This window comes from Centropristis striata, chromosome 12 (assembly GCF_030273125.1).
Source record: "Centropristis striata isolate RG_2023a ecotype Rhode Island chromosome 12, C.striata_1.0, whole genome shotgun sequence".
NCBI classification, from domain to species: domain Eukaryota; kingdom Metazoa; phylum Chordata; class Actinopteri; order Perciformes; family Serranidae; genus Centropristis; species Centropristis striata.
In genome coordinates this window covers 26,794,060-26,821,344 of record NC_081528.1, presented here as the reverse complement: position 1 = coordinate 26,821,344, position 27,285 = coordinate 26,794,060, and the positions used below count along the sequence as shown (strand labels likewise).

The 27,285-nt window shown below is 39.5% G+C and overlaps 1 protein-coding gene across 1 annotated transcript; it reads right to left on the bottom strand.

Moving 5' to 3' along the window:
- Positions 1-165: 165 nt before the first annotated feature.
- On the bottom strand, positions 166-24,315 carry atp10b (ATPase phospholipid transporting 10B). The gene is made up of 21 exons (XM_059345681.1): positions 23,906-24,315; positions 20,633-20,834; positions 19,702-19,787; positions 19,304-19,410; positions 17,477-17,608; positions 17,104-17,231; positions 15,991-16,243; positions 14,157-14,356; positions 12,213-12,380; positions 10,982-11,525; positions 10,307-10,407; positions 10,094-10,220; positions 9,798-9,982; positions 6,051-6,318; positions 5,792-5,868; positions 5,591-5,716; positions 5,299-5,499; positions 5,124-5,204; positions 4,880-4,984; positions 2,674-2,861; positions 166-915 (listed from the first exon to the last, which is right to left on the bottom strand). Exons 1-21 carry the CDS (start codon positions 24,313-24,315, stop codon positions 630-632), a joined length of 3,975 nt encoding a protein of 1,324 aa, XP_059201664.1. The 3' UTR covers positions 166-629.
- Positions 24,316-27,285: the final 2,970 nt, after the last annotated feature.

Sequence of the window (27,285 nt, the reverse complement as noted above, 5' to 3'; positions counted from 1 at the left end):
TTAAAAAAAATAAAAAAAAGACTTTGTAGTTTAGAATCGTCTGATTTTTTCAGATTTTACGTTTTGGCTTGTTTGATCAAGATTTTGCATCTGAAATAGGATGACACGCACAAACACACTTGAGATGAACAAAATTTGATTGTTCTTATATTTATTTTCACAGCGAATGTGTAAAGACATACAAAAAAATACACACAGGCCCAGCCTACAGTACAAACACATTCATTTATAAATGGATAAATTAAATGGAGAATCTGTAAACCGCACACGTGTGTTTGCTTCAGTGATGGGATGCATTGTGACTGTTTAGGGTATCTAGGTGAGAGGAATATATTAAACCAGCTAAGCATTTTGTTCTGGAAAAGTGCCACGTTTTGGAGGGGTGGGTGGCATGACTAATTGGGTTACCACTGTGCTCTGAAAACCCATCAGGAAAGTAACAGGCTTATGTGTTTACTATGGCAGTTTGTTATGAGGAGAGTGTGGACGAGAGGGCCTACGTACTTTTGGTCACTCATCAGCATGATCAATGATTTGTCACAACTCAGAGAGGAAGAGGAAGCCAGTTCATAATAATATTTACAGTTTTCTGAATAAATAATCATGTTTCGCCATTGAGTCTCTGGTCCTCATGTTTGTAAGGGCCTCTGATAGTTTTCACTGATGACATTCAGTGTGAATTCATCACCCATTATATCAGAGATGGTGGGAGACTGCGGATAAATGTCCACAGGGCTCCCCAGGGAGGGAGAGGGTGGGGTGGACAGCCCGGAGCGTTTGACCTGCCCACTGCCCCTGAAACCCCGCCACTCCTTCATCCACTGGTCCCTCTCGGAGGGGTCCAGCCGGTCCAGATGCCTGGCTTGCACGAGCGGGGAGGGGGCGATAGAGTTCCTCAGCACGTGAAAGATGTACCTGGGGGAGAGAGTGTGGTGGTGAGAAAGTAGGCCAGTGAAAAATATGCAGCCCTTTGATGTAAATCAGAGCATTCCCTCTAAATATCAGCACTTTCAGACGCATCAGCAACCAGGAGGAAGACCGAGCCGCGATGCAGATCATTCCTGGACTTCACGATTAAAAACGATTTAATTACAAATCAGCCTCGACTGTCTATGCATCATAACAACCTCACAGTTACACACGATTTCAACTGTGATCCTTCATTACAGGTTATCTATGACTCGAGTGCGGAGCAAGTCTTACACCACATTGTAGACAATGCATACATTACTGTCAGTAAGAGTTAGCCATTCAAAAATGTACTTAAGTACAAAGCATTAAAATATACTTAAATTACAAAGGTAAAAGTACTCACGATTTTAGAAAGATGTGTATTATTATTATTTTTATATTATTATTATTATTGCAAGTTATTTTTTGGATGTATTACTGTGTGAGGATGGGGATAATGTTAAATACTTTATTACTTTTTTAAACGTCTGGGCAGCTTGTGTATTTCCCCAAAGGGATCACATCTTTTCTTATCTTAACCTGACAATTTTACATCATAATTATTTTATCGATTATATTTTGTCTCATTTACCATGAATCTCATGGAGTAAAAACTACATGTCCCTCTGAATTCTAGTGAAGTGTAAAGCAGCAAAAATGGAAATATTAAAGTGAAATACAAGCGCTTCACAAGGTTTTAAAGAGAAATTAGTCATGTAGTCTTGAATGATCTGCTGCCTCTTGTTTTGTGAGGCTTAATTGTTTTACTTAGTGTCTAACGGGGTGAAAGTATCCAGCATTTCACAACAAAAGTTGAAATTAGATAATTAGATTCAAGATTATATTAATGAGTAGCACATAAATAACTAAATTGAATTTTGTCAAATAAATGTTGTTGTTTCTGAATCTTTATTCATTTATTTTGATTATTTTAGATTTCTTTTGCGAAAACACTAAATTAACGTTAAAGAAACTTCCCTACCTTTAGCTAGATATAGAGCTGAATAAAAAAAATACATTTACTTATTAGATGATCAACAGAAAATGAATCTAAGTTTATTGACTGCTTTTTTTTCTATTTTAATCCATAGTACGGTTGTGAAGGAGTTTTGGGTTCTGGACAGCTGGTTGGACAAAATGGGACATTTAAAGACACTTCTTTCTTGGAAACTTTGATTTGACATATATTCTGACATATTAATTTTTAGTTAGCTGCGTGCCCTAGTTACATGAACTTATAAAAATAAAAAGGTGAATGTTTAAGGGTCAGTGAGGTATCCTGTAATAACAATATTTTGTTTATTATATGTTGTGTTTTGATGAAAAACATCTTCTTGACTGTAAATTCCCAGCACAGCTGCGTAGACTTTTCATTCTTGCCTTTCCAAAAGTAAAATGTGTGATTAAAATGTTCCTCAAGTATGTTTTTATTTCTTATTTAGTTCCTGTAGCTGTCAGTGTGAAAACTGTTCACAGCTCCTCCTTTTTCCTTTTAAAAATAATGTAATTGTACACATAAAAGGAGATAAAAGTAGGGATAAAACTAGGAACACGGGAGAAATGGCAACAATCTGCTGCTCACATGCTCTTCAGAGATATGCAACAGAGACAGAAAGTATTACAGGTTCATATAAAAAGCCACTCTGCAACAATGACGAGAGCACTTTAAATGACTCTCCCCCCTCTGAGTGACAGACACAGGGAGGATCACAGTGATGGTACCTGGGCAGCAGAGCCACCACAGTGGTGATGATGCAGATAAGGTAGAACATGGGGTCGGCCATCTGGCTCTGGAGGATCCAGTACGGGTTGGATGGAGGGTTACAGGTGACGCAGATGGCGCTGTAGACAAGCGTCACAACGAAGTACAGCGCCACGCTGCCCAGCATCACCACCCAGTGAACCACCGTCTGCAAGACAGATGCAGAAAGCTGCTATCAGACATAATAATAACAACCCCATTTGTCAAAAACTGCTGTTTAGCTGCATTATTTTTCAAATACAGTGGATTACGGTAAATAATGTGCACATGCATGCTTTTCACATTTGTGACCAGTAAAAATACCCCAAATGGCGTTCTTTTAGCCTGAAATGTGACAACCTTTTCAAAAGTGACCCAAAATATTTAAAAAAGAAAATCATTTTTATATTCTTGTGCAGGTGCTACACATACAGTCATGGAAAAATTATTAGACCACCCTTGTTTTCCCTAATATCTTATTTATTTGAATGCCTGGTACTACTAAAGGTACATTTGATTGGACATATATAATGATGACAACATAGCTCATAAAAGTTTTATTTAGTTGTACCAGGCATTAAAATGAACAAGAAATTGAAGAAAACAACAGTCTAATAATTTTTTCCATGACTGTATTTGACCATTGGTTTTAGATCCACCAGTGTGAATCAAATGTGTTGTTTTCCTGAATCTTGAACGCTGTGTCTGTGTGTACTTTTTATAGGACAGTTGTGGCAGAGATCAAGGGGGGCTTGAAACTGTCACAAGAACTGCGTGCGTTCCCACCACAGTTTCTCAGGTTCCCACAGGGACGGGCACCTGTTCGTCTTTGAAGTGTCATAGGGGAAATCTCAACACCGTGAATGAGTAACAGAGCGCAGGCATGATCATATACGGCGCACATAAGGAACAGAGGTCATAAAGTTTCTTGACAATGATGAAAAATCTGCACTTGCAATGTTATAAAATAAACAAATTAAAGTCCAAGTTCAATTTCAAGCCAACCAACAGATATGAAAAGAGGGGACTGTGGAGGTACCTGAGCTGCAACCTATTTACTTACTTACTGTGTTTGTTGGTTAAATGTTGTTAATGTTTAATGGATAATAAACAATATTAAATAAAGACATCATAAAGTCAAAGTTATGACTATGTTTTTCTTATAATATAGCTGTGAGGACAGTATTTAATGGTTGTAATACGTATTAATGGTTATAACAAACCTATTTTCAATCCATTTTCAGTTTCAATAGAATAAATCATTATGACTGTTGTGTTTTCATATATCAGGTAACATGGGCATGCTTTTGTGTGATAGTAGATTTTTTTTCTCAATAAACTAGTTAGCCCCAAAAACACCAATTTGTCAATGTCAGAAAGGTTATTTATATATTCTAAAAATAATTATTCGATACAAAATTTGGTATTGTCACTTGAGGAGATTTTTGGGCCGTGTCAAAATCCAGCACACTGTAAAGAGTAAGGGTAACATATCATTATTATTATATCAGTTTGTAACGCAGACCTGACTGAAACTATTTAATGATTAGAGTTTTTGGCTTGCTGGAAGTATAGAGGTGCATCTCAATAAATTATAATATCATAGAAAAGTTTATTTATGTCAGTAATTCAATTCAAAAAGAGGGAATAACACATTATATAGATCCATTACACACAGAAGGAAACATTTCATGTCTTTATTTATTCAATTTTTTCTAATCATAATGATTATGGCTTACATTTAATGAAGACCTAAAATTCAGTGTCTCAAAAAAATTGAATATGACAAAAGACCAATTTTAAGTTTAATATGGAAATGTTGGCCTCTGAAAAGTATGTCCATCTACAGTAAATGCACTCAATACTTTGTTGGAGCTGTTTGACTTGAACTACTGGAAATTGACTTTTCCACCTTCCATCCATATTCTAATTTATTGAGAGGCACCTGTATACCATGATTATATTTAGAAATACATGGTCGCCCATGAAGTTGGAATAAAATATTTTTTACCCCTTTCCATGAAATGATTGTGACAATGTGATTTATTATTGACAGTATTGTTTATCTTCTGAAAACTGTGTTAATCAATCTCTGCCAAACATATCACAATGAAAATGAAACCACAATTAACAAAGTTATTCCAACTTTATGGGCGACCCTGTAGATATCAATGGTTCAGCACTCACCCAGGCTTTGATTTCTATGGACAGATGCAGCAGGATGGTAAATAAAGCAATTGTGTTCAAAGGCGTTCCAAAGGTAAAAACATCGATGTCTGAATCCTGGTAAGCCTGGAGGGGAGAAAACACCTGTCGTCAGACTTTAGGCAGAAAGCAGTAAACCAGTAAAATAAATGATAACTCAGAGGACGCACCATGACCGGTGCAGCTTTGCACAATTAAAGACAGAAAAATGAAATGTTTCTCTTACCAAGTATGGCACAAAGAAGCACACCAGACTCTGATAGAAGGCATCGAGTATGGAAATCCAGAAAGTAAAAAAAGTGTATTCCTAAACAGGAAAAAAACAAGTTCAAAAACATATGAATATATAATATAATAAACATTTTCCGTGCATTTCACTCAATTAAAATTCTATCACTGACCCCTGCACCCTGTCCGGTCCTGTACAGTTCAGGAACTCCCAGCAGCATCTCTGCAGACACGTCTTTGTCCATTATCCCAAACATGATGGGTGGCACAGAGGTGAAGAACAGGTTGAAGAAAATCATCAGCCAGTAGTCGATCATGGTGGCGCCAGAGAAGCCGCAGAAGAACTGATACCAGAACAGCAGGTTGACGTAGGCCTGGGAAACACATGAGAGTGTAGACGACTAGAAGAGAAATCCAGGTGAGATGTTGATCCAGACAGCAGAGCGCTGCAATGCAGACACTTACCACATTCTTATAGAAGAAGTAAATGATCATGTTGGCCAGCCGAGTGTAGCACCAGTGTCCGTGAACCAGGAGAAGTTTTTTCAGGTGTTTGAAGCGAGATATGGCGAAATCGCTCGCCATGACCGCCTGCAGATGACAATGAGCTTAGACAGAGAGAGTAGAAGAAGAAACAAACAAGATTTTCAAAGACAGAGTTCAGACCTGCATGCCCTCCTGACCGGATATCCCGATGCCGATATCAGCTGCTTGGATCATGTTGACATCATTTGCACCATCACCTGAAACCAGAGAATACCAGTTTAACAACAGGAAGAAAAAGCAGCTGATTCTCTGGGTCTTAACAAATCACTGACTTAATAATGTGCTTAACCTCCTTCAAGTATTTATCAAATATACTGTACTTATTTCAACCCAAACCATTATAATTTCCTAAATCTAACCAAGTAGTTTTGTTTCTTACCAATAGCGAGTGTCATGACCTTGAGTTTCTCCCTGACCACCTTCACCACTCTGCTCTTCTGTAAGGGCGTGACTCTACAGCAGAGGACGGAGCGGCAGCACTTGGCCAGGGCTATGAAGCGGTCCTGCAGGTCTGGCGATAGAGCCATGGTCAGGGTGCGTCCGTCGATCACCAGGGAGATGTCTTGGGTTGTGTCCACATTACGAGGGTCTGCGTTGTACCTCCTCACCTCCTCCAGTGTGCAGTCCAAGATGGACGTGCATGTGAGCTGGAAAACAGCATTTGCTTTATTTTGTTGATCACAATGATGATTTCATTTTTGTGTAAAAAGATAATAGCAAACACTAAGATAAATTAAGTCATTTTCAATCAAAAATGATAATGTAAGTAAGTTCATTTAGAGAGCACTTTTCACAGATAAAATCACAAAGTGCTTTACAGAGGAAAAAAAGGGGAACATAAGACAATTAAACCACAATGAAACTACAATTAAAATGAAACATGAAATTACAAGTATGTACAATGAAGCTGGTCATCCAAACACCTTTCTAAAAAGATAGGTCCTAAAGTGATTTTGATTAAATCCACAGAAATAGCAGACCATAGGGGTAAGGGCAGAGAATTCCAAAGTTTGGGTGGCACATATTAATATGATCGATCAGCACGTGTTTTCAGACGGGTACATGGAAATGTGCTAGTTTCAGAATCTCAAATTTGAAGGTTTTCTGCCTTGTTTCTCTTTTGTGATAATAAACTGAATTACGTTAGGTGTGGATGGTTGAGTGAAAAAAAAGATTTGGCCAGATACACATTTTATAGACCAGATCATGAATGGATTGTTCAAATAATCATCCAATTAAACAATATTAAAACTAGGAGGGTGCTCAAGAAATCCTCCTTGCCTGCACCTGCAAACATTCTGACCATGCATATATCATATACCAACACAAGAGGGTTTTTATTGAAAATATGATTTTTATATTTTTATATTGGCTTTAGAGGTATTTGTGTTTTGGTAAAACAGCACCCCAACTAACAGCTCAGGCAGAGTGTGGTACTGCGGCTAGGGAGACAGCAAGACACAAAAAACCCACAAAATGATAATAAGTTCAGAGAAAGCTTTGTAAGAAGTTGATGAGGTAAAAACTGCTAAAATCGGAAAGACACCACAGTAAATGTACAAAGCACTGTGTTGTGTCAAAGTGGTGTGTGTTTGGTGGAATATGTGTTGGCCGAATTACAGGAGATGCATGGACGGATTCAGAAATTATGGTAAATCTAATTTTATCAGTAAATTTTATCCACAATTAGAGCTGTGCTGTAATTTTCCTTGTTTTTTTAATGAAGTTCTGCTCAGAGCAGTACTGTGAGCAGTGCATGACCTGCATAACCTTCAGGTAACTTCATTTGTTTACACTGTCCCTCTAGTTAGCACAACATAAATCTCAGTATCGACAGTTCACATTTTCGGCTGCCCCTCCCACCTGCAGCAAATTGTGGTGACTTAAAAAAACCCACAATATAAGGGAGGCTAAATTGTAATTTGGATGACTCTTATAATGCAACATAACATGATAAAGACACAACATTAAAGACAGGACTATTCCTCAGAGCTACAGATTATGGTATGTGCTGGTAAAATAAACATCACTCTGCTGTTGAGTCATGTTAATGTCAATGCAATTACGAGGCTCTGGTCCCATCAGACTCATCATTGTTGTCTGTAAATAACTCCAGCCTCTTAGCCAAAAGGAAAAGCAACATGATGAAAAAAAACAAAACTGGGTCACATCCTGTTTTTATATCATCTATCTAATGCTGGTTAAATTTCATTAGGTGTGGTAGACAGTGGGGATGCTTCCCTCAGGTGGTCATCGAGTTACAGCAGTTTAAAAAAAAGTTCATTACCAATATGAGCAAAGGGGTATTTCCCCTGAGGGCTGGATATTAGACTGGTAATTAGATATGAAAGCAGGAGATATTGTATTGGGGGTATCTCTCTCCATTCATCATCAATGACTAGTCCCGTCTGAGAGCAAGGCGGCAGTCCCTTTGTTCCAGAAAGCTTCCCATGTATCCGTTGGAGCTGACGGGTAATTTCAGTCTATTTGAGGCTGGAGATGATTCAACATGGTCAGGTTGTTATGAAGGGCTCGTTCCTGTGCTACCAGATCTTTAATGACCTCAGAGAAGCAGGGCCCACACCTGACACCTTATCTCCCTCAGATGAAAATGTGAGGGTTTGACCTTTAGTTAAAGTGGTCAAAAAGGTTTGGCTATTTAAATTAGAGAGAAAAGCTCACGGGTAAAACCTCCTGAACTTACTGCTTGAAAAAACACATAACTCGTCCTGAATGGCAGTCTAACGAAGTCACTGCTGCCCTCAGAAACACATATGTGTTATGTGGAATATAAATTACATGAAAGGCTCATACTGAATAGGATTTTGTGGTGCTTTTAAGCCTCTAATGCTCCTTTTCTCTTTCAGTTCATTAATTTGAAAACTTAAATCATCTCCTACCAAGAGGCTAAAATATTCAGACATATATTTGTAAGTGAAAGATAACTGAACATTTACAGTATTAACTCCACAGAAGGTAATTTCAACATAATGTAGCAGTAATATTTTGTCATTGACATCCCTATTGTTGTTAAGGTCAATGAGAGCAATAGTCTCACTGGTATATGGTAAATATGAAGATACTTCCAGCAACCGATTAGCTTAGCTTAGCATAAAGCCTGGAAACAGCTGGCCTCGGTGCCTCCAAAGCTAACAAAATATTACTACAAACACTTCTGAAGCTCAATAATTAATTGAATTGCTATTGTTAAACATAGAAAATGTAAAAATGTATGTTGCCATACCATTAAGCTTAGTTCTTGTATTGAAAAGCAGGTGAAATAGGTTCGAGTCCAGAGCCTTTCCTGCATGCCCCCCTTCACTCTCTGCCACTATCAAATAAAGCTAAAAAATGCCAAGAAAATAACAAAGTTTACAAACAAACAGTGTAGCAATTTTTCTATTCCATTTTATAAGAGATTATGTGGCTGACTGCAGACTAAATTGTGACTTTGCACTATCCCTTTCAGGTAGACAACTGGCAATTTTTTGCTAATGTCGTTGATAAACAAAATATAGTGACAACCAACAGAAACAACTCAATACCTGTTGGACTAACTAGCTAAATTTTGGGTAAACTCAAAATGTCATTTTCTTTAATCTGTGGCTCAACAGGGTCTCTAACCCAACAATAGTGAATGTCATTGTTATTAATTGAGATATGAGAGCTTTAAATTGCATTTTGGATGAATGAAATGTATCCATTTTTACTTATTTACATACTTTAAATACTTAGCACTTTTGAATTGTATGTGTATGATGCAGGGATTTTCTATCTGGAAGTTATTTTAAGCAAACATTGTGATTGGTTCTATATTTCTTCTGTGTCGTCAGATTTTGTTTCGTATGGACGGAGCCATAGATGTTTAGCTGTTTCCCCTCTTTTACAGTCTGTATGCTAACCTATGCTAAGTGGCTTAATAAACATATTTCCCAAGATGTTGCTTTAAGTGCATTAACATTAACATTTGAATTTTCTGTTTCATTTACTGTAAAACTAATTCTAACAGTGGTGTAAGAAATGAATCAGACATGTTCCACCATTTATTATTTCACATAAGCAGTAAAGAAAAGCAGCTCTGAGTCAAACAGCCAACCTTCAGCGAGGCAGACAGCGGCCTCCTCACCTTGTTTTTGCAGCTCATGTTAATCACCAGGTCTTCCTCTTCCAGTAGCCTGCAGGCATAGCCGATGTTGACAGCTGTCTCCGGCTTGTCACCAGTCAGCACCCACACCTGGATCCCTGCCTCCCGCAGTGCCATGATGGTGTCTGGGACATTCTCCTGCAGACGGTCCTCAATGCCTGTCGCCCCTGCAGGAGCATATATATTCAATGTCAGGCACAATTCAAACACGGAGCTCATCAAAGTATGTTTTTCAAGTGTTTATTACGAATGACGTGTGCTGGGCTGATGTATGTTACCTAGCAGGGAGAGGTCCGTCTCCAGCTGCACAGCACTGTCCATAACGAGCTCCTCTCTGTTTTCTATGGCAGCAAGAGCTCTCCGTCTGTTTACTGACCAGCTTTCATACGCCTTGTCACTCACAACCTGCAGCACATGCAGAGAAAAGATGAGACGGCGCTCATCTAGGAGTGTAAATTATTCTGGTGAATGCTTATATATCTGATTTTCACCTTCTTTGTAAAGCAAAGTGTACGCAGCCCCTCTTTAGCATAGCAGTCGAGGTGATGCTGAGTATCTGCTGCTATATTCTTCTGCTTCCCACTGAGATGTTCTGTAATTTGACATGTTTTGAATTATGAGATTACTCAGGTTATTTTAGTGTTGATTGATGAAGAAAAATCAATCAATCAAAATCAATATCCTTTATTTAACCAAGTGAAAAAACTCATTGAGATTTAACACCTCTTTTCCAAGAGTGACCTGGCCAAGACGGCAGCACAAAAGCAAAATGGTTACGCTAAACACACAGGACACAAATAAAATACAGTCACACACTTCAAGAAAAACAAGAGTTGTATTACATGATTACACAGTGCAATCACAAGATCCAATTGAGCTTATTTCTCTGTCTTTTAAAATTGACTTGAATTCCCCCAGAGTTACAAGATGTGTCAATTTCAAGTCCCTCTGCACATTGTTCCAGGTAGACGGGGCAGAAAATTTAAAAGCCTTTTTGCCAAGTTCAGTTCTGACTCTCAAGTCCTGAGAACGCAGGCAATATTGGCTGAGATTTCAACAATTGTGTAAACACAAGCATGTTGGCAGAAGTCCAAGAATGTATTTATAAATAAATGTCATTGTCATTTTAAAAAAGTGCAATAAATGTTACTTTCACATGCACATACCTGCATACGGAGTACCGAGCAGCTCCATGATGGCGTAGTCTGCCCCTTTAGTGTACAACACACACTCTTTGGTGTTTGGGTGTCGCACCAGGACAGACATTCTCTTCCTGTTGGAGTCAAAGGCCAAGGTGTCCAGCACCTCAAACACCAGGTCCTCCCCGGACGGGAGCCTCACTGTCACGCTGTTAGGAGTGCGGGCCAGCAGGATGAAGCCATATGCCTTGGCTGCGTACACCAGGGCTGCCTCATCTGGACTCTCTGCCTCATAGCTCAGATTATCTAAGGTCGTTGCAGGCTTGTCACCCTGGGATGCAGCATGGAGCGAACATGTCTGGAGTCCGTTGGTGTCTCCAGACTCCTCCGTTTTTACAGGGGGGTTAAAGCAGTCTTCCTCTACAACCGAGTCCTCTGAGATGGTACGATTTCTCTTGGGCTTGAGCTGCCAGGAGGAGAAAAGATGGCGAAGAGAGCCTGGCTTTTTCACCAGGCCGGACAGAGTATCCAGTGGGTTGTTTGTCTGATCGCAGCGTGAAAACCCACTCACCTGAAAAAGTGAAGCAAAGAAAACTGTAGTTCACATCGTGTTTCTATATGCCCAAACACCCATATGGTGATAACACAAAAACACTCTGAAACCTTGTCATTCATTTCCACCCTGTTTCTTTTTGTGCTTTCACGTTTAATTACAAACTCAAGGGAAACCCACATATTTTTCCCATCTGCCAGACCTGAGAACTGCACAGTCAAGAGCAGCGAGTACTAAAATTAATAAAGGCAACCCTAATTGCCCCTGCAAATCTCCCTTTACTATGTGGCTAATTTAGTTCAGTTTACAACTGGGGCTTTAAAGATAAAAGAAAATTAGTACTGACCACTGATAAAAGAACAGAAACTTGAAGCTAAACAATTGAAGAGAACTTTCAAAATTAAACCAAATCTTTGAGGTTAATAAGAAGAATTTAAAATTAATTGTTGTGTGCCTTACTGATTAAATTATGGAGATTTTGCTGCAGTACTGCAGCCAAATGCCTGGACGCCAGGTTTGTAATGAGAGAGACATTTAAGTAGATTCTGCACAGTGTCTTCTAGAAGAAAAGTATGGCATTTTTTTAATATAAGTTTGCGTTCCGGAGGATTTCCAGGAGAACAAATCCTTCGTCCATCTTTTCTCCCCTGACTGTGCCCTCCATCTCAACTTCCCATCCACAGTGGCAGTAAACAGAGCGCTCACCCTCTGTCTCTGTGCTGTTGCCATGGAAACCACCACCGTGTTGCAAATGGCGAGACCCAGAAAAAAGTCCAGGTAAGGATCTGTCTTCCGGCTGCTGCTGCTGCTGCTGCTGGTCTCTGCCCTGCTAATCTGCTGAAGCAGCTTCCTGTCTGGAATCACCTCGGTTTCCTGTTGGAGTAAAAGTTAATCAGTTTTTTAATTAAAAGCTCATGTTGATTAACTGTTTCTTGCTTACACTTTTTTGACATGCTGGGATTGGAAAAAGTTTTGAGCTTTTTTGTCCTTTTTTTGTACGGTTTCGTTTGCTCGTGTAGGAGGAAATATTACAGGAAGGACAAAAGGACAGAAGGAAGGGAGGAAGCTTTCATTCATTCTGCTCTGTTAGAGACACGGCATGAGGAAACCCAAAGATGGGCTCAGTGCTGCCTTTCTGGAATAAAGACAAGACTGTTTCTGTCTCAGCCTGTATCTCCAGGCTTCTGCTCTTTGCCCTGTGGACCAAAATAGACACAGAGCTACTGTACTGTATACCAAGACAACGGTGACTAATCTATAGTGCACGTTTACAGTTTACGTGACATCGGTGGTCTGTGCCAAATGGTGCCCAGCATGACCATATGTCCTGTCACAGACACAGGGGCAACTTTGAGCCAAAATGGATGTGCTTATCACTGACACCTAGCAGCTCCGCCATCTGCAGCAGGGACTGGGACCGTGAGGCCCTTTGACACAAGGATGGGTGAAATTAAGGTAAACAAATGACAATCTGAGGTCTTTTGAGGTGTATATTTAACACTGAACAGAATATTAAATAAATTTGTTTTAAGTTCAAATGTCTTACATTTATGCAGATATGCTAATTACCCAATTAGAAAGCAAACACATTGCAAAGAAACACTTTGGTGTTAATGCACAGGGTAAAATTTATTATCCATAACTGTTTATCCTAACTAGTGCATAGGGGGGGCTGGAGATGATCCCATCTGACACTGGGGTACACCTCGGACAGGTCACCAGACTATAACAGGGCTGACACATAGAGACAGACAACTATTCACCCTCTCATTCACTCCTATGGACAATTTAGAGTCACCGATTAAACCTATGCTGCATGTTTTTGGACTCGGAGGACTCGGAGAGAACATGCAAAATCAAGACAAGAGCAAGAGCCTAAAACTTTATATTTGGATTATAAATGTGGCAGAATCTGTTGCTTTTGCTTTGCTACTTTTCCACTGGTCTGAAAGAAGACATGCTATGGAAGCTTAACGGCCCAAAATCTCAAAATTGACCAGTGCGTTTTTGCCTTGTGTCTCGTCTTAATAATAAATAAATGTACACTTAAATAAAAATAACTGAGTCTGCCACATTGCTATTGCTATTTTTTTTATCATAATAATCTGGTGATAAACCGGCATTCTCCCGGATGTATCCTAGCCACACACAGGATAACTAGTTTAAAAAATAGATGGACAGATAAAGTTACATTTTCATACTGATAAATGCATTTTTAATATTGTTTTTTGGCTAAGACATCAGCATAAACTCAATAAGGACATTCTAATTCATTTCCCTTTACATTAGTACAGAGTGGTGAGTCAAGACGTCTCAGCAGCTCTTTGTTGTTGTGGGCCAGTTCATAGATAAATGCACCGTCATGTTTGATTTTGGGCCATTTATTTGTGTGACACAGTCATGATTATGAACTGAAAGGACACTTTTTAATCAAGAAGAATGCGTCTAATTTCTGGGCCCCTCCAGATGGACTCGAGTCAACTACCTGACAGCGACACTTCCTGCACGAGCAAACCAAAATATCATTTTGCCCACAGAGGCTTCCTGTGACCCTGCATAGTAACATCACAACAGAGAAAGAACCCATAACCCGACCCCACTCTGAATTAAATATCTGATTTTTTCTTCACGACTGAGCGATCATCTTACCAGCGGACTGCTGAAGGCCACATTGCTCTGGGCATTTCCCGTGACCGTGCTCTTGAGTCGGTTGTGTTTGTAATGTTGCGTGTCTTCGGGGTTGGTGTCCTCGCTCTGCAGGGACCAACCAGTCTGTGGGGGTCGTGGCCGCTGGTTAAAGATGACCTCCTCCTCTGACTCTGGTTCATCAAGGACAGCGAGACGGATGGCTGCAAATCCCAGAAAAAATGTTATACATACACTATGTACTGTATATAGGTGCATCTCAATACATTAGAATATCAATTAATAGTCAATTTCCAGTCGTATATAGATGGACAGACTTTTCAGAGGCCAACATTTCCATATTAAACATACTTTTTAAAATTGGTCTTTTGTATTATTATTTTTTTGAGACACTGGATTTTAGGTCTTCACTAAATATAAGCCATAAACATTATAATTATAAGAAATTAAATAAATTAAGACATGAAATGTTTCATTCTGTGTGTAATGGATCTATATAATGTGTTATTTCCAATGTTTGAATTGAATTACTGACATAAATAAACTTTTCTATGATATTCTAATTTATTGAGATGCACCTGTATTATATGCATGAATATAATAAGGTCAAGTCATGTTCAAATGCAGAGTCCTTAACCACAATTACAGTGTTTAAGGGCTAAAAAGATCTGGAGACAGCCACACCCAAGTGGACTCCCAAACACAATTCAGTTTGGCAAAATAAATGACCGTTGAGAATAATTATATATAAGGGAACCAAGGTTAAAAGGAGCAGTTATACAATTAGACAGTATAACAAATCAGACTGAAGCTCTGCAGCAGAAATATGGAAGCAAAAAACGTATGTGTGTCTGATCAGGACACAACACGATATACAGGGGGAAAAGGGGATAAAACATAATGATGGGAGTCTCATAGTAGCATATCCAATTAACACCACCCCTTTATATCTTAATACAAATATAAAGTATCTCAGCTGGGGTTCACACATGCAGGACAGAGTAAAAAATGCAAATCAACATCGTAATATCATGACACAGTGTAACTGGAAGAAGAAAAGGCAACTTTAGGTAACTTTTATTTTGTGTTGATTTTGGTGCCCTCTGTGGACAAAACCGGTAGTGTCACCATGACCACATGTAGATGTGCCTTATGTGCAATTATTTAGAACCTTTTCCTTGTTTAAACTCAGCTGTTTGCAGCATGATAAGCTATGAGGTAATGCACATATTTGTGGCTATGTAAGATGAATCACTTTAATATGACGATGGTGAAACAGACTCCCTGACGGTTTTGTTTCCATATGTAGGTCATAGAGAGGATCAATGTTTTATAACCAGTTAAAAACTCCTTGTAGCTGCTTTAAGTTTCACATGCAGTGCCAACCAGGAAGTGCATTCCAACCGAGCAGGTGACAAACAGCTCAGGATCAAAACATATTATGTAAATTCACTAATTCTACAACAAGGTGAGCGGCCCCATAAGACAGATCGGTGAATACACAAGGCAACTATTTTTAGACTCTTAGCTCCAGCGGGACAAGTTTTGTCAGGAGAAATGTAGCGTTGTTGGGAAAATTATACCAGCTTTATTTTGAGCTAGTTCTAAAATTAGCATACTAATGTCAGCCTGTTACGTGCAATGGTGTGCTTATAATGTTATACACAGAGTTGGAGAAAGTAGGTATGTTCATCTGGACTTTCTGTCCAGTAATGAGGGTAAGAATTCATACTGCTGTAGTGACTTCTGGGATTATGCTTTGACTGAAAATTGTCCTATTTTTCATGTTTTAAGCACTCTTTTTAGTCACATTAAATGTCTCAATATGAAGGTTTACCGTTCTCTTTGTGCGGGTACTCGGTGCCCATGATGGAGCATCTGCGAAACACCATCTTGTTCTCAGTGAGGGTGCCAGTCTTGTCTGAGAAGATGTATTCAATCTGTCCCAGGTCCTCTGTGATGTTCAGGGACTTACACTGCATGCGGCTATCCGTCTCCTCATCATACAGGTCGATGTCATTAGTGATTAAGAAGATCTGACCGATCTTCACCAGCTCAATGGACACGTAGAGGGAGATAGGAATCAGGATCTGAGAGAGACAGAGGAGAGGAGAGGAGAGGAGAGGAGAGGAGAGGAGAGGAGAGGAGAGGAGAGGAGAGGAGAGGAGACAGAAGAAGGAAAGTAAATAAAAGGAGACAGAAGAAGGAAGGGAGGTAAGAGGAGAGAAGACAAAAGAAGAAAAAGGAAATAGTGGAGACAGAAGAAGGAGAGGAGGTAAAAGGAGAGGAAACAAAGGAAAGGAAATAGAGGAGATAGAAAAAGGAAAGGAAATAAAAGGAGAGGAAACAAAAGAAGGAAAGGAAATATAGGAGAGGAGACAGAAGAAGGAAAGGAAATAGAGGAGACAGAAGAAAGAAAGGAAATAAGAGGAGAGGAGACAGACAAAGAAAAATGAAGTAACAGGAGACAGAAGAAGGAAAGGAAATCAGAAAGGACAGGAAAGAGAAGGAAATGAGAATAATAGAAAGTAAAGAGAAGGCAAAAGAAGGAAAAGATAGCATGAGAGGAGAGATAGGAAAGAAGAGGAGGGAAGGAAAGGAAAGGAAAGGAAAGGAAACAGAATAGGGTGAGGCGAGGAGAGGAGAAAGGCGGGGTAGGGAGAAGATTGAAATAAAGTGATCAGAGAACGGAAAGAAAAGGAAGTGGTGGGATGACAAGTGATAAGAGGAGTGATTAAAAAATGAAAAGATGAGAGTAAAGTGGACAACAGACGTTCGAAAGAGAAGTATTAAAGGAGAATAAGGAGAAAGGAATAAAAAGGAGGCGATGGGATGATAAGAGGAGTGATGGAAATAGATATAATGGAGAGGAGATGAGAGCAGAGTTAAAGAAAGTTAAGAAAAACACTCAATGTTACACTCAAAAATTCACACAGTTTTTCTCCTCCACCTGCAGCAGGATGATCATGGTGAAGAACATGTAGAAGCTAGACAGACTGGGTCCGTCCAGGTGACCGTTGCTCTGGGGGACCAGGTAAGGGGGCACGCCGGGTAACGCCTGCAGCCATACGTAGTGACCTGCGTGTGTAAGGACAGAGGAATTAATCACAGCCACTGTCGAGAGAGGGGAGCTATTTTTGGCACCACACCTTCCCCTGTCTCCTCCCTCTTCTCCTGGTATGTCTCTTTGGGCCTGTGGCCAAAGTGAGTACGCTTTTTTTTTTTATTGGAAATTAAACGTCTCCTCATAAATGTGAAATCATTAATCATGAACCAGTCTGTGTAGTGATTTTATAGGGGAAGTTATGTAATTCCTTACTGACCTACTGCTCCGACGAGACACATGGCGAAGAGGAGAATGACGCAGAAGATGACGTCTATGTTCAGCTTCCGCTCTAGTTTGCTGCGCTTGTATCTTGGCCCGTTGTTGTTGAGCATGGACTTGGTTTCATGGCCTTAGAGGGGGGGATCACAAGGCGTTAATTTATTTAACAACAGGCACTCCATATGGCTAAAGGAAATTAATTACTTTATCTTAAAGCATGCCCATTCTGGATCAGCTGTTGCAAGGACATAAAAACCAACCAGGGCACTGGGACACTGAGGTTACAGCCTCTGTGATATTTCGGGAAATTTGAAGCTTTATTATTAGACACATCAAACACATGTTTCTAAGACTGATTCTGACATGTTGTAAGCATGCTAGCAGCGTCGATCTAGGCATTCCCATGTCAGCACCATTTTGATCCAGACTGAAATATCCCAACAGTTATAGGATGAATTGCCATAAAACTCTGCTCAGACATCCGTGACGCTCGAGGGTGAATCCTACTGACTTTGATACATTTAAACACCTTCTTATGGATTGACACAAGATTTTCAAAGATGGTGCATTGTTAGTTAAAAGTAATGCACTCTAATTTGTAAATAATTGTGAACCAACATCGATCACTGTAATAACTTTAGTTATCCTTTTCATATAGTGTCATTATCAGATAAAAAACACTGAAAAGTTGTCTTTGCTTTATGCCCAAATATTTGAAAACTAATGACTTTCCCATCAGCCTCAACTGTCATTTGTGTTTATTGCTTGCAAATCGGCAAATGTAAGCATGCTAATATGCTAAATTTTCACAATTTACACAATTAAGTGTGCCTATTTACAGCCTCAAAGATCTTGACAACATTTTACAGACATTTTTTAGATAATTAAATACATTTCAAAAGCTCACTTTAAAATGAAAGGAATTTACTGTTCTGTACCATAATTATACATCGGTAGCAGATTAAATAGAGGGCGACAAAATGAAGGCTACAGTAGAGCTGTACAGAGACGTAATAATCTGTATCTGTTCAACCAATAAAATGATCTGTTTCTGTGTCTGTATAGTCACGTCAAATCTGGCAAATGTTGCATTTTTGTAACCTTATTTATTGGCAATGCAATTTCAGTGACTTCAAGGCATCAAATTGATTAAATATATATTTTAAACTAGCTTGTTGATTGAATATTTCCACATATAGTATATTTTGTTTTTATGTTGCTATTGTCTTTTTTATTTTGTGTGTATAAATACTAAATATTTGTAATAATAATAATAACATATCCACTATTCTCGATATATTAATTATTTTGTTTTTGTTTCTATTTAATGTTGAGTTTTTTTTATTTTTTATATATTTATATTTTTACTTATTTATTTATTTTTTGCTGAGGATGTTGTTTTATTGGGAGGGATTGTTTTTGAATGTTTATAAATGTTTGTTAAAAATGAGCAAAACTTCAATAAATATACCTTTGAAAAGAAATTACAGAATATAGTTCCACATCTTCATTCTATACTGTTCATTATTTCAAGAAACATGATGCATCATTTGCAACTTCTTGTAGAAGAATTATCTTTTTTTCCTCACATTATATGCTGTCGTTTTTGGATTCAGGTAGATCCCTCATGTACAGACAGTAAACATTCATGCGTCTAAATATGCAAAAATACTTTATATTATCATTTGGTTTGTTGTCTAAAATTAAAAGTGGAAATCTGGAGTCATGACCTCAGTACTTCTGAAGCCCTGGCTTCGGCCCTGGACAAAAACACGAAAAGCTCAAGGTCAAAATAGTGCAGCAGCTGAGAAAATGGAGATTATACCTGCATACACCACGAAGCCAACAGCGTGGTCCGTGTTCCTCACTGTGCAGCCTCGCAGCAGCAGACTCTCTATTCCAGCGCCCACCTTCTCCTTATCAGGTTTCTCTCTGCAGCAGGAGAAAGTGAGAAACCTCCTTTATACTGTCAGATCTTGTTAGATATTCATTACTGCTTATATATTCCCCATTAGCAATTCCATAGCTGGACGGCATGGGCAGACCAGCTGTAAGAGCCGCGGTGCCCGAGGAAATCGATTATAGTCTATTACAGCCCCAATAATGCCTCTGGTGGCATCAGAAAGTGCAGCGAGTGGGTTGAAATTAGTTTTGCTCGACTGCTCTGAAATGCTCGAAGGAACTGTTTGGGGAATCCATGTGATCTGTGTATTTGATACTCACACGTAACACTTGAAATGATTCAGATTGTTGTTGGGCTTTTCACACACCACAACGCTGTTGAAGCTCTCAGGATCAAACTGAGGATCCTGGGAAAGGAGAGGAGGTATAAGGTCACCACGGTATGAATGGGACGCGCCTCTGCTGCCAGAGTTACATAATAATTCTTCTGAGAAAAGACAACCAGTCCAAAAATAGGCATTTAAGGTATGTAATCCAACAGGTTAGTCATTGCAGACTTACTATAATGATCTATAGTTACCAGAAGTGTTCAGGAAGTGTTACAGTTTTTCTGTTTATGTACCAGTAAGTTTTAATTACATGTCAATCACAAGGGCATGGGGAAATCTTTATGATATACAGGTGCATCTCAATAAATTAGAATATCATAGAAAAGTTTATTTATGTCAGTAATTCAATTCAAAAAGTGGAAATAACACATTATATAGATCCATTAAACACAGAATGAAACATTTCATGTCTTTATTTATTATTTTTTTTCTAATCATAATGATTATGGCTTACATTTAAGACCTAAAATTCAGTGTCTCAAAAAAAATAATATTACGAAAGTATGTTTAATATGGAAATGTTGGCCTCTGAAAAGTATGTCCATCTATATGCACTCAATACTTGTTGGGGCTGTTTGACTTGAACTACTGGAAATTGACTTTTCCATCATATTATTGTATGTATGTATTGTATTGTATGTATTGAGATGTCTCTATAAGATCTCTATGATGATGTATTTTTAAAACTGATATCTGAGTAATTGCCCTTTTCCTTTTATTTCTATCCATAGTTTCTTGCAGTAATGTCACCATTTAAGATAGTAGCCTGAAATAAATCTCAAATTTCAGAATTTAAATGGCAACAGAACACTGTAAAGAAACAAAGAAACCAAAACTGAAACCCAGCAGTAGTGAATCCTCACCGATATGCCGAGAGACACCGCCCTCCTCTGCTTCAGGTTGGTCTCTCCGTCCAGGTTGGACGTCTCTATGTGACACACGTCGTTGGGGTCTGACGTATGCAGCAGCAGGAGGTCTGCAGGGACGATCTCATTGCAAACCACCCTCACAAAATCTCCCACTCGCACATCCTTCCAACGCCTCTCTGTAAACTGTTTCTCTTTCCTGAAATCAGACATGTCAAGACACCAACATTACAGATTATTTCATAAAGATTCACAAGTCCCTGGGTGGCTTTTGTATTGATTCATGCAACATTTATTAACAATATTGGCGTAGTGGGTGTGATTTCTCTATGTTTATGCAATCAAATGAAATATTGACTCACTCCTTATGGATATAAAATCACAGCAGCTGCTTAAGTAAGGGACTAAACAATACAACTAAATGAAAAATCAATGCTGTTGTTTTTGGAGAGCGGCCCAGATGTGTTTTGTAAAATACTTTTAGAGGAATACACACTGCAGTAGGTTATTAGCTGAGGCTGTTCACAGGGTTGGAGTCTTCCCAGAGAGCCACATGCTTTATGGTTTAAACCTGCACTTCAAGCTGCCTAACCACCAGTGACAGAGAGCTGCAGGCATGCAGCCCTGCATGTAGGACCTGATCGGGTGGCTGCCACATAACGCCACACCTCGCTTCAAACAAAGCCAGGAGGAGGGGGGGTTATGTATTTTTAGTATGTTGTGTTTAGATTATACTTACCAGGTTGCACAAATAATTCCTCTCCTGTCAGAAAGCTTCACATAAGATTTCTGTATGTCAGGCAGCTAATAAACAGATTCCAGGAAGTCCATTTCTTAAAAGTGTAAATTGTGTTCTCATGTTGCACAGAGGACATTTCATCCCAGATGTGATCAGAAAGTATGTAAAATGTAGGTCAGAAATGCTAACTCAATATATTTAGACAATTTGGGAATTGCACTTATTTGCTTTCTTGGGGAGATAGATGAAAAGTTTAATACCACTCTTGGTAAATATACAACTAAAGCCAATGGACGGTTTGCTTAGAAGGGGTCATTCCTTTACTATTTAAATACTTTCTGCAGCTTTATAAAGCACAAAATGGGACCATTAGGAGATGTTCCCCAGCACTGTATTCACCAATTATGATATGGTTCAGGGTTAGGGTGAACTGGATAATATTTCTGAAATATTTTTAGCTTAAGATGGATCAAATTTGACCAGAACACAAGAGGAAGGTTAATGCATGACCTGAGGAACTTAGGACCCTGGAAACATTGATAACAGCCTAACTGTCAAATGGTAACACAATTCCGCTACCAACATTTCAAAAGCTCACTATTGAGCTTGTTATCCCACTAATTAATATAATATTGATTAATAAAAGCAAAAGTGTAACAAGGGTAAGTTTTAAATGAAACTATACGTTGGATTTTTTTTTCTTGCCTCTGAGCCATGAAGTAGTCTAGTACAAAAACCTTTTACACTATATGGATAAAACAAAAAAGTTTGTGGATTTTGTCACCATCTGACAGATTCTAGGTGAGATTCTAGGTGTTTCCAGTCTTTATGCTAAGCTAGGCTAACTTTCTGCTGGCTTCAGTTTTTTATGCAACGTGGCATTCATTTCAACATAGCTCTCTGCTAGTAATAAATACATCTGCATAAAATGTCTCACATGCATGCACTGTTATTGTCTGTCTTATCATCCAATTTTGCTGCTCTTGTAAATTTGGCTACCTGGTGTGATTTTGAGATAAAGCCTCTTGAATATTGGAGAGAAAACAAGATAATATAACCTGTTTGGTTTGATAGTAGGTGTGATATGAGTCACATTCAAACATGTTTTATTATTGAAATGAACAGTCGGGGAGGTGTGGTGACTGGTATAAATGCTCTGCAGACAATAAAATTAGACATGATTAACAACACAATAACATGTGTTAGGAGTAAATCATCATGATTAGCAGCCGGCGTGTTTTGCTGTCAGTGCGTTTGAGTGCAGGCAGATTGACAAGAGTTTGAGATGGAAACAAGATAGATAGGATGACCCTGAAGATAAGTCATGCTCAGACACACGACTTCACGCCTCTGTGAGAATAACATACAGGTGAAAGGTGATGGGAAATAAAGACGTGCATCTGAGAAGGTCTGATGATTTAAAGTTAAGTCCTTCTCATCTGACAGCCTTCAGCGTGGCCATTTAAACACGCTGAAAGGATGTGTGTTCCTCGTGCTGTCAGATGGATAAACTTCAGCTAGATAGAGAGAACTAGGGAGTGTGTGAAAGCCTGAAATTTATTCTCAAGCTTCTTCTGGAAACATTTGTATACTTCAAAGAAATCCCAGCGAATCGATTCTGTTCTAATCTTTACAAGCCCAAAATGGAGCTTTAGCATCCCCACCCAACGAGCAATAAGGGACCCACAAGAGCCTGCTCGCCATAACTCAACTGCTGTTTATCTGATTGTGTGAGGCCGAGACGGCTAGTTTCCGCTAACAGGCCCAGAGGGACAGAAAAGCTCAGTGTCTGAAAAGCTGCATCTGGGGTCTGCACTTAGGCCACCTGGACCCTGCCACCACACACGTACACGGTAGGCTATATATAAATACACACACATAATGCAGGCCTTTCCCTCAGCTGAGGCTGCACTTCTTATCACATCTGCTGTCTCTTCTTTAAAGCAAACTACTGCTGGTTAATGATAAACCCTTCCAGAGGTTGAATGTGAGAGGATTCATCATGGAGTTGCCTCCAGTCTCACATCACATCCTCAGGAAATCCACATCCCCTCCTCCTCCCACTGTACTCCAGAATCACAGCAGCAAAAGGGTGGAAAATGACAGTGTTTATCCTCCTTTGTGAATTATTTATTTTTCACCAGTAATTCAAAAATAGATAACCGCTAACCTTACTGTCTTTGCTGACGCAACACCCAGATGAGGATTTCATCAAATGTGCACAATGCGATGGTGAGAGATATTGTTGTGAGGCTCTTCAAAAGAGGAATAATCTCCCACACATTTTCTATTTCTAAGTCAAAAATTCTCACGGGGTGCTGAAACGCAGAGGAGGTAAAACACACACGCCACACTATCACAATGATCTACACACTCATACAGACATCAACATGCTGATAAGAATCATAAACACAGATGTGGAGGAGGTTGTTAATGCACCAGGAGTGTTTTCCATTAGCCACATCATGCATGAACGGCACAACTGTACTGTTTCTATATTCAGGACGGATGATTGTCTTTGAGTTGGTTACCTGCTGTAGATGAAGCACGGCGTGTTGTTGAGCTTCCGGTCCGACTGGTACCTCCTGAAGTCCTCCCAGGCATCCTTCAGGGCGGTCAGAGCCAGGATGATACAGATGGGGATCACAGCTACCTCTGGCTGGAAGGCGTTCACTACGGGGATAAAGTTCAGGATAGCCAGGCCCACGAAGTAAATGTTTGCCAGACGGTGAAACTGCTCAAAGAGGTTCATGGGGATGAAGAGGAGGAAGGTGTATTTGGTGGTCTTGATGGCATTGCGAGGAAAGTAGCGGTTAGGTTGCTTCAGCTTCTCCAAGCCTTCATAGGGCAGATTGGACGACAAGTTGCGGAGGTCCTTCTCCCGCGCCCTCTGACCTCTCAGAGCATCCCTCACCAGGGCCAGAGGGCTCCTCCATGTCATGGCTACTCCGTCTGTTTTACTTTTCCTCTTCTCACCAACTTTTCCTTCTCATCCTCTCAGTACTTACAGCTCAGATGAGTTAAAGAGACTCTCCTCAGGCTCATCCTCTCTCTGTGAATCTCTTTCTCTGTGTGTGTGAGGCCTAATGCCAGGTTAAAACACATGATAGCACACCTAGTCCTCCTCTGAGTCCGCCCTTTTGGATTGACAGGTGTGTTTGCATTCCTTGCTCTGGAGCACTTCAAGTCTCACAGAGAGGGGAATTAACTCAGACTGCTCCAGTGACTCAGCTGATTTAAAATATTGTTGTCAATAATGTCATTGCAGCAAAATCATTGAACCATTTTTTAAAAACTAAAAGACTGCATGAGTCTCTGCAGAGTAAAGTACAGTGGTTCCCAACATTTTTGGCCTGGTGTGCCCACAGGTAGGAGCCTACACCTTTATTTATTAAACTAAAAATCATACAAGTGAACCGTCAATATTAAGGTTGCTTTCGTTAATAATACTACCAACATCACGACTACCACAAGTGTGGCTGAATGTTTCAACCATCTATCCATTGTACCTCATTTTAGCTATTTCAACCATTTATCCATTAATTCTAGCTATTTAAACTCCTTATCCATTACCTTTAGCCAACTATTTCAATCATTTATTTAAGCTAATAAGTTAAACTAGTCAGGAGGCTAACAAACTTTTGCTAACCAGTTAACCATTACGTTGAGCTAATTATTTCACTTATTTATTTTTGGTAATTATTTGAACTGGTTCGTCATTACTTTAGGTTTATAGCTGTTTGTTCTGTACGATTTCAACCATTTTATCAATTTCTTTAAGCTAACAATAACATTAGCCTACCTGTTTAAAGTTCTGTGCTCACTTGCTAACTAGTTTTCTGCAACATGTCAGCCCCCTAGTGTATCTTCCTGCTACGGATGAGGATTAGGGGCACACAATAAAAAATATTTCGTTTTGACTTAATTCTCAGAATTCTGACTTTAAAGTCACTTTAAAGTCAGAACTATGGGTACCCATGAGGACCAACTTCGGCGGGAGAGTCCCTTTCAATGCAGTTGGGAGGAACACGGAGTGGCCGAAGATGATAAAATGTAATATTTTACTGTACAGTCTTTATCCAAAGGGGTTTTATTTATTTATTTTAAAATCTACAGTGAACAGTTCTGCGAATATCATGCAATTGAATAATCTTATTTCCATATTTATCTGGTATTTGGGCCTGGTTGTTTAACACTTCATTCTGAAAACTGAAAACCGCACATAGACACAACAAATACATTTTCGGCTCGATGCAATTAGATTATTTCACGTGGTGTGTTCATGTAAAGTTAATACTTCATCTTCTCTCTGCGGGTAAGAGTTTTATACTGGAAAAAAGTGAGAAAGAATGACAGTAAAGTGTTTATCCTTCATATCAGCTCGCATGGAGCAGTTTCAATGGCTTTACCATAAATATCACAATACGAATACGGGCGCACTTCATTTTATAGGGACGGCTGGTTTGACTACAGAGATGTCATTAATACTTGACACATAAATTAATCAAGCATTAAAAAACAATGCCAATAAAAGAGAAACACTGATACAGTATGCACAGCTGACAATCGAATATTTACAGAGCAGAAAATTGGTGCAGTGGGTCATAAAGAGATCTGAACTGACAACACAACACCAAGCAGAGCACAACCACTGCTCGGGGCAAACATATATATGAAGCGTCTGCAGAGTGTGAATGAACGCAGCAGAGGGAACTTACATATCCTGCTCAGGAGTATGCACATAGAGACCACAGTGTTTAAAGATACTGAGAACCTCTTTAGAGCTCTCTGAGGAAAATACTTAGCATGATTCTTTATTGGTGCATGTAAGAAAATGTCACAGGTCAGAGGTTAAACACAGAGGATATTTTGCCATTAGAGGACACTTAAGCAACAAAGAAAAAAGCACTAAAAGTTTGATCATGATTACACAGGGTGAAGGAATCTGTTTACATGTATGGGTGTGAGACTCACGTATGATGGACTACAGGAAAGCAGCTTTTTGCACAGATGGCATGCATGTAGGATGCCTTCCACTTCCTCATGTTGACATATGTTGTCTTTTCCAGAGCAGGCTGCAGAACCTGTTTAAACAGGCCAAATTTCCACTGGCTCGCATATTTATAGCACTTAGATTTTAGACACAGTGATGAAACTATATGTACCTGTCTAGTGTTTGATACACAGCATATAGAGGCATTATTGGGAAATTGGCTCCAAATGGAGATATATGGACCCTTATCGGATGCCACGCTCGACCTTGGAGGTGATTTATTATCAATCAAGACATTTAAATGATCTCCCGTTTTGTCCTTGAACAGCTGACACAGGCGGGTTCATCTCTGCTGGGTAGCTCGGCGTGTTTTTCCATGCAGTCCGTGTAAAGCAGGGGAGTGGCGTGACGCGAGTGTGCCAGACTCACCCTCTCACCCATCACAGTCAGCTCTGGCTGGGTTTGGCTTGGCTGGCACGCCGACTGCACAGTGGCGCAGCTGTGAGTCCACAAAGCACACACACACACACACACACACACACACACACACACACATACACAGAAACAAAACACAGTCTTTGAAACAAAAAACACACACACACACAGATCTACAGAGCAGAGGTCTGTGCATTCCTAATTACTCCGGTGACATGGAAACACTACAAAGTAGAAAGCATCTGCCTTTTCCCCCCTCTCTTACATGTCAACACTAATTCCCTTTTTGAAAAGAGGAAAGGAGAGAGAGAGGGAGAGAAAGGGAGAGAGAGAGAGGGCCAATTTAGCACAAACCATCTGTCTACTGTAGTGAGATAATACATCTGTTATAGTGAGGGGGAACAGTAATGTGGAGCTGATTTTTACCGATGCATGGAGAAACCTGGAACAAGTTTACATGTCACGTTACATCAGTTTTTACAC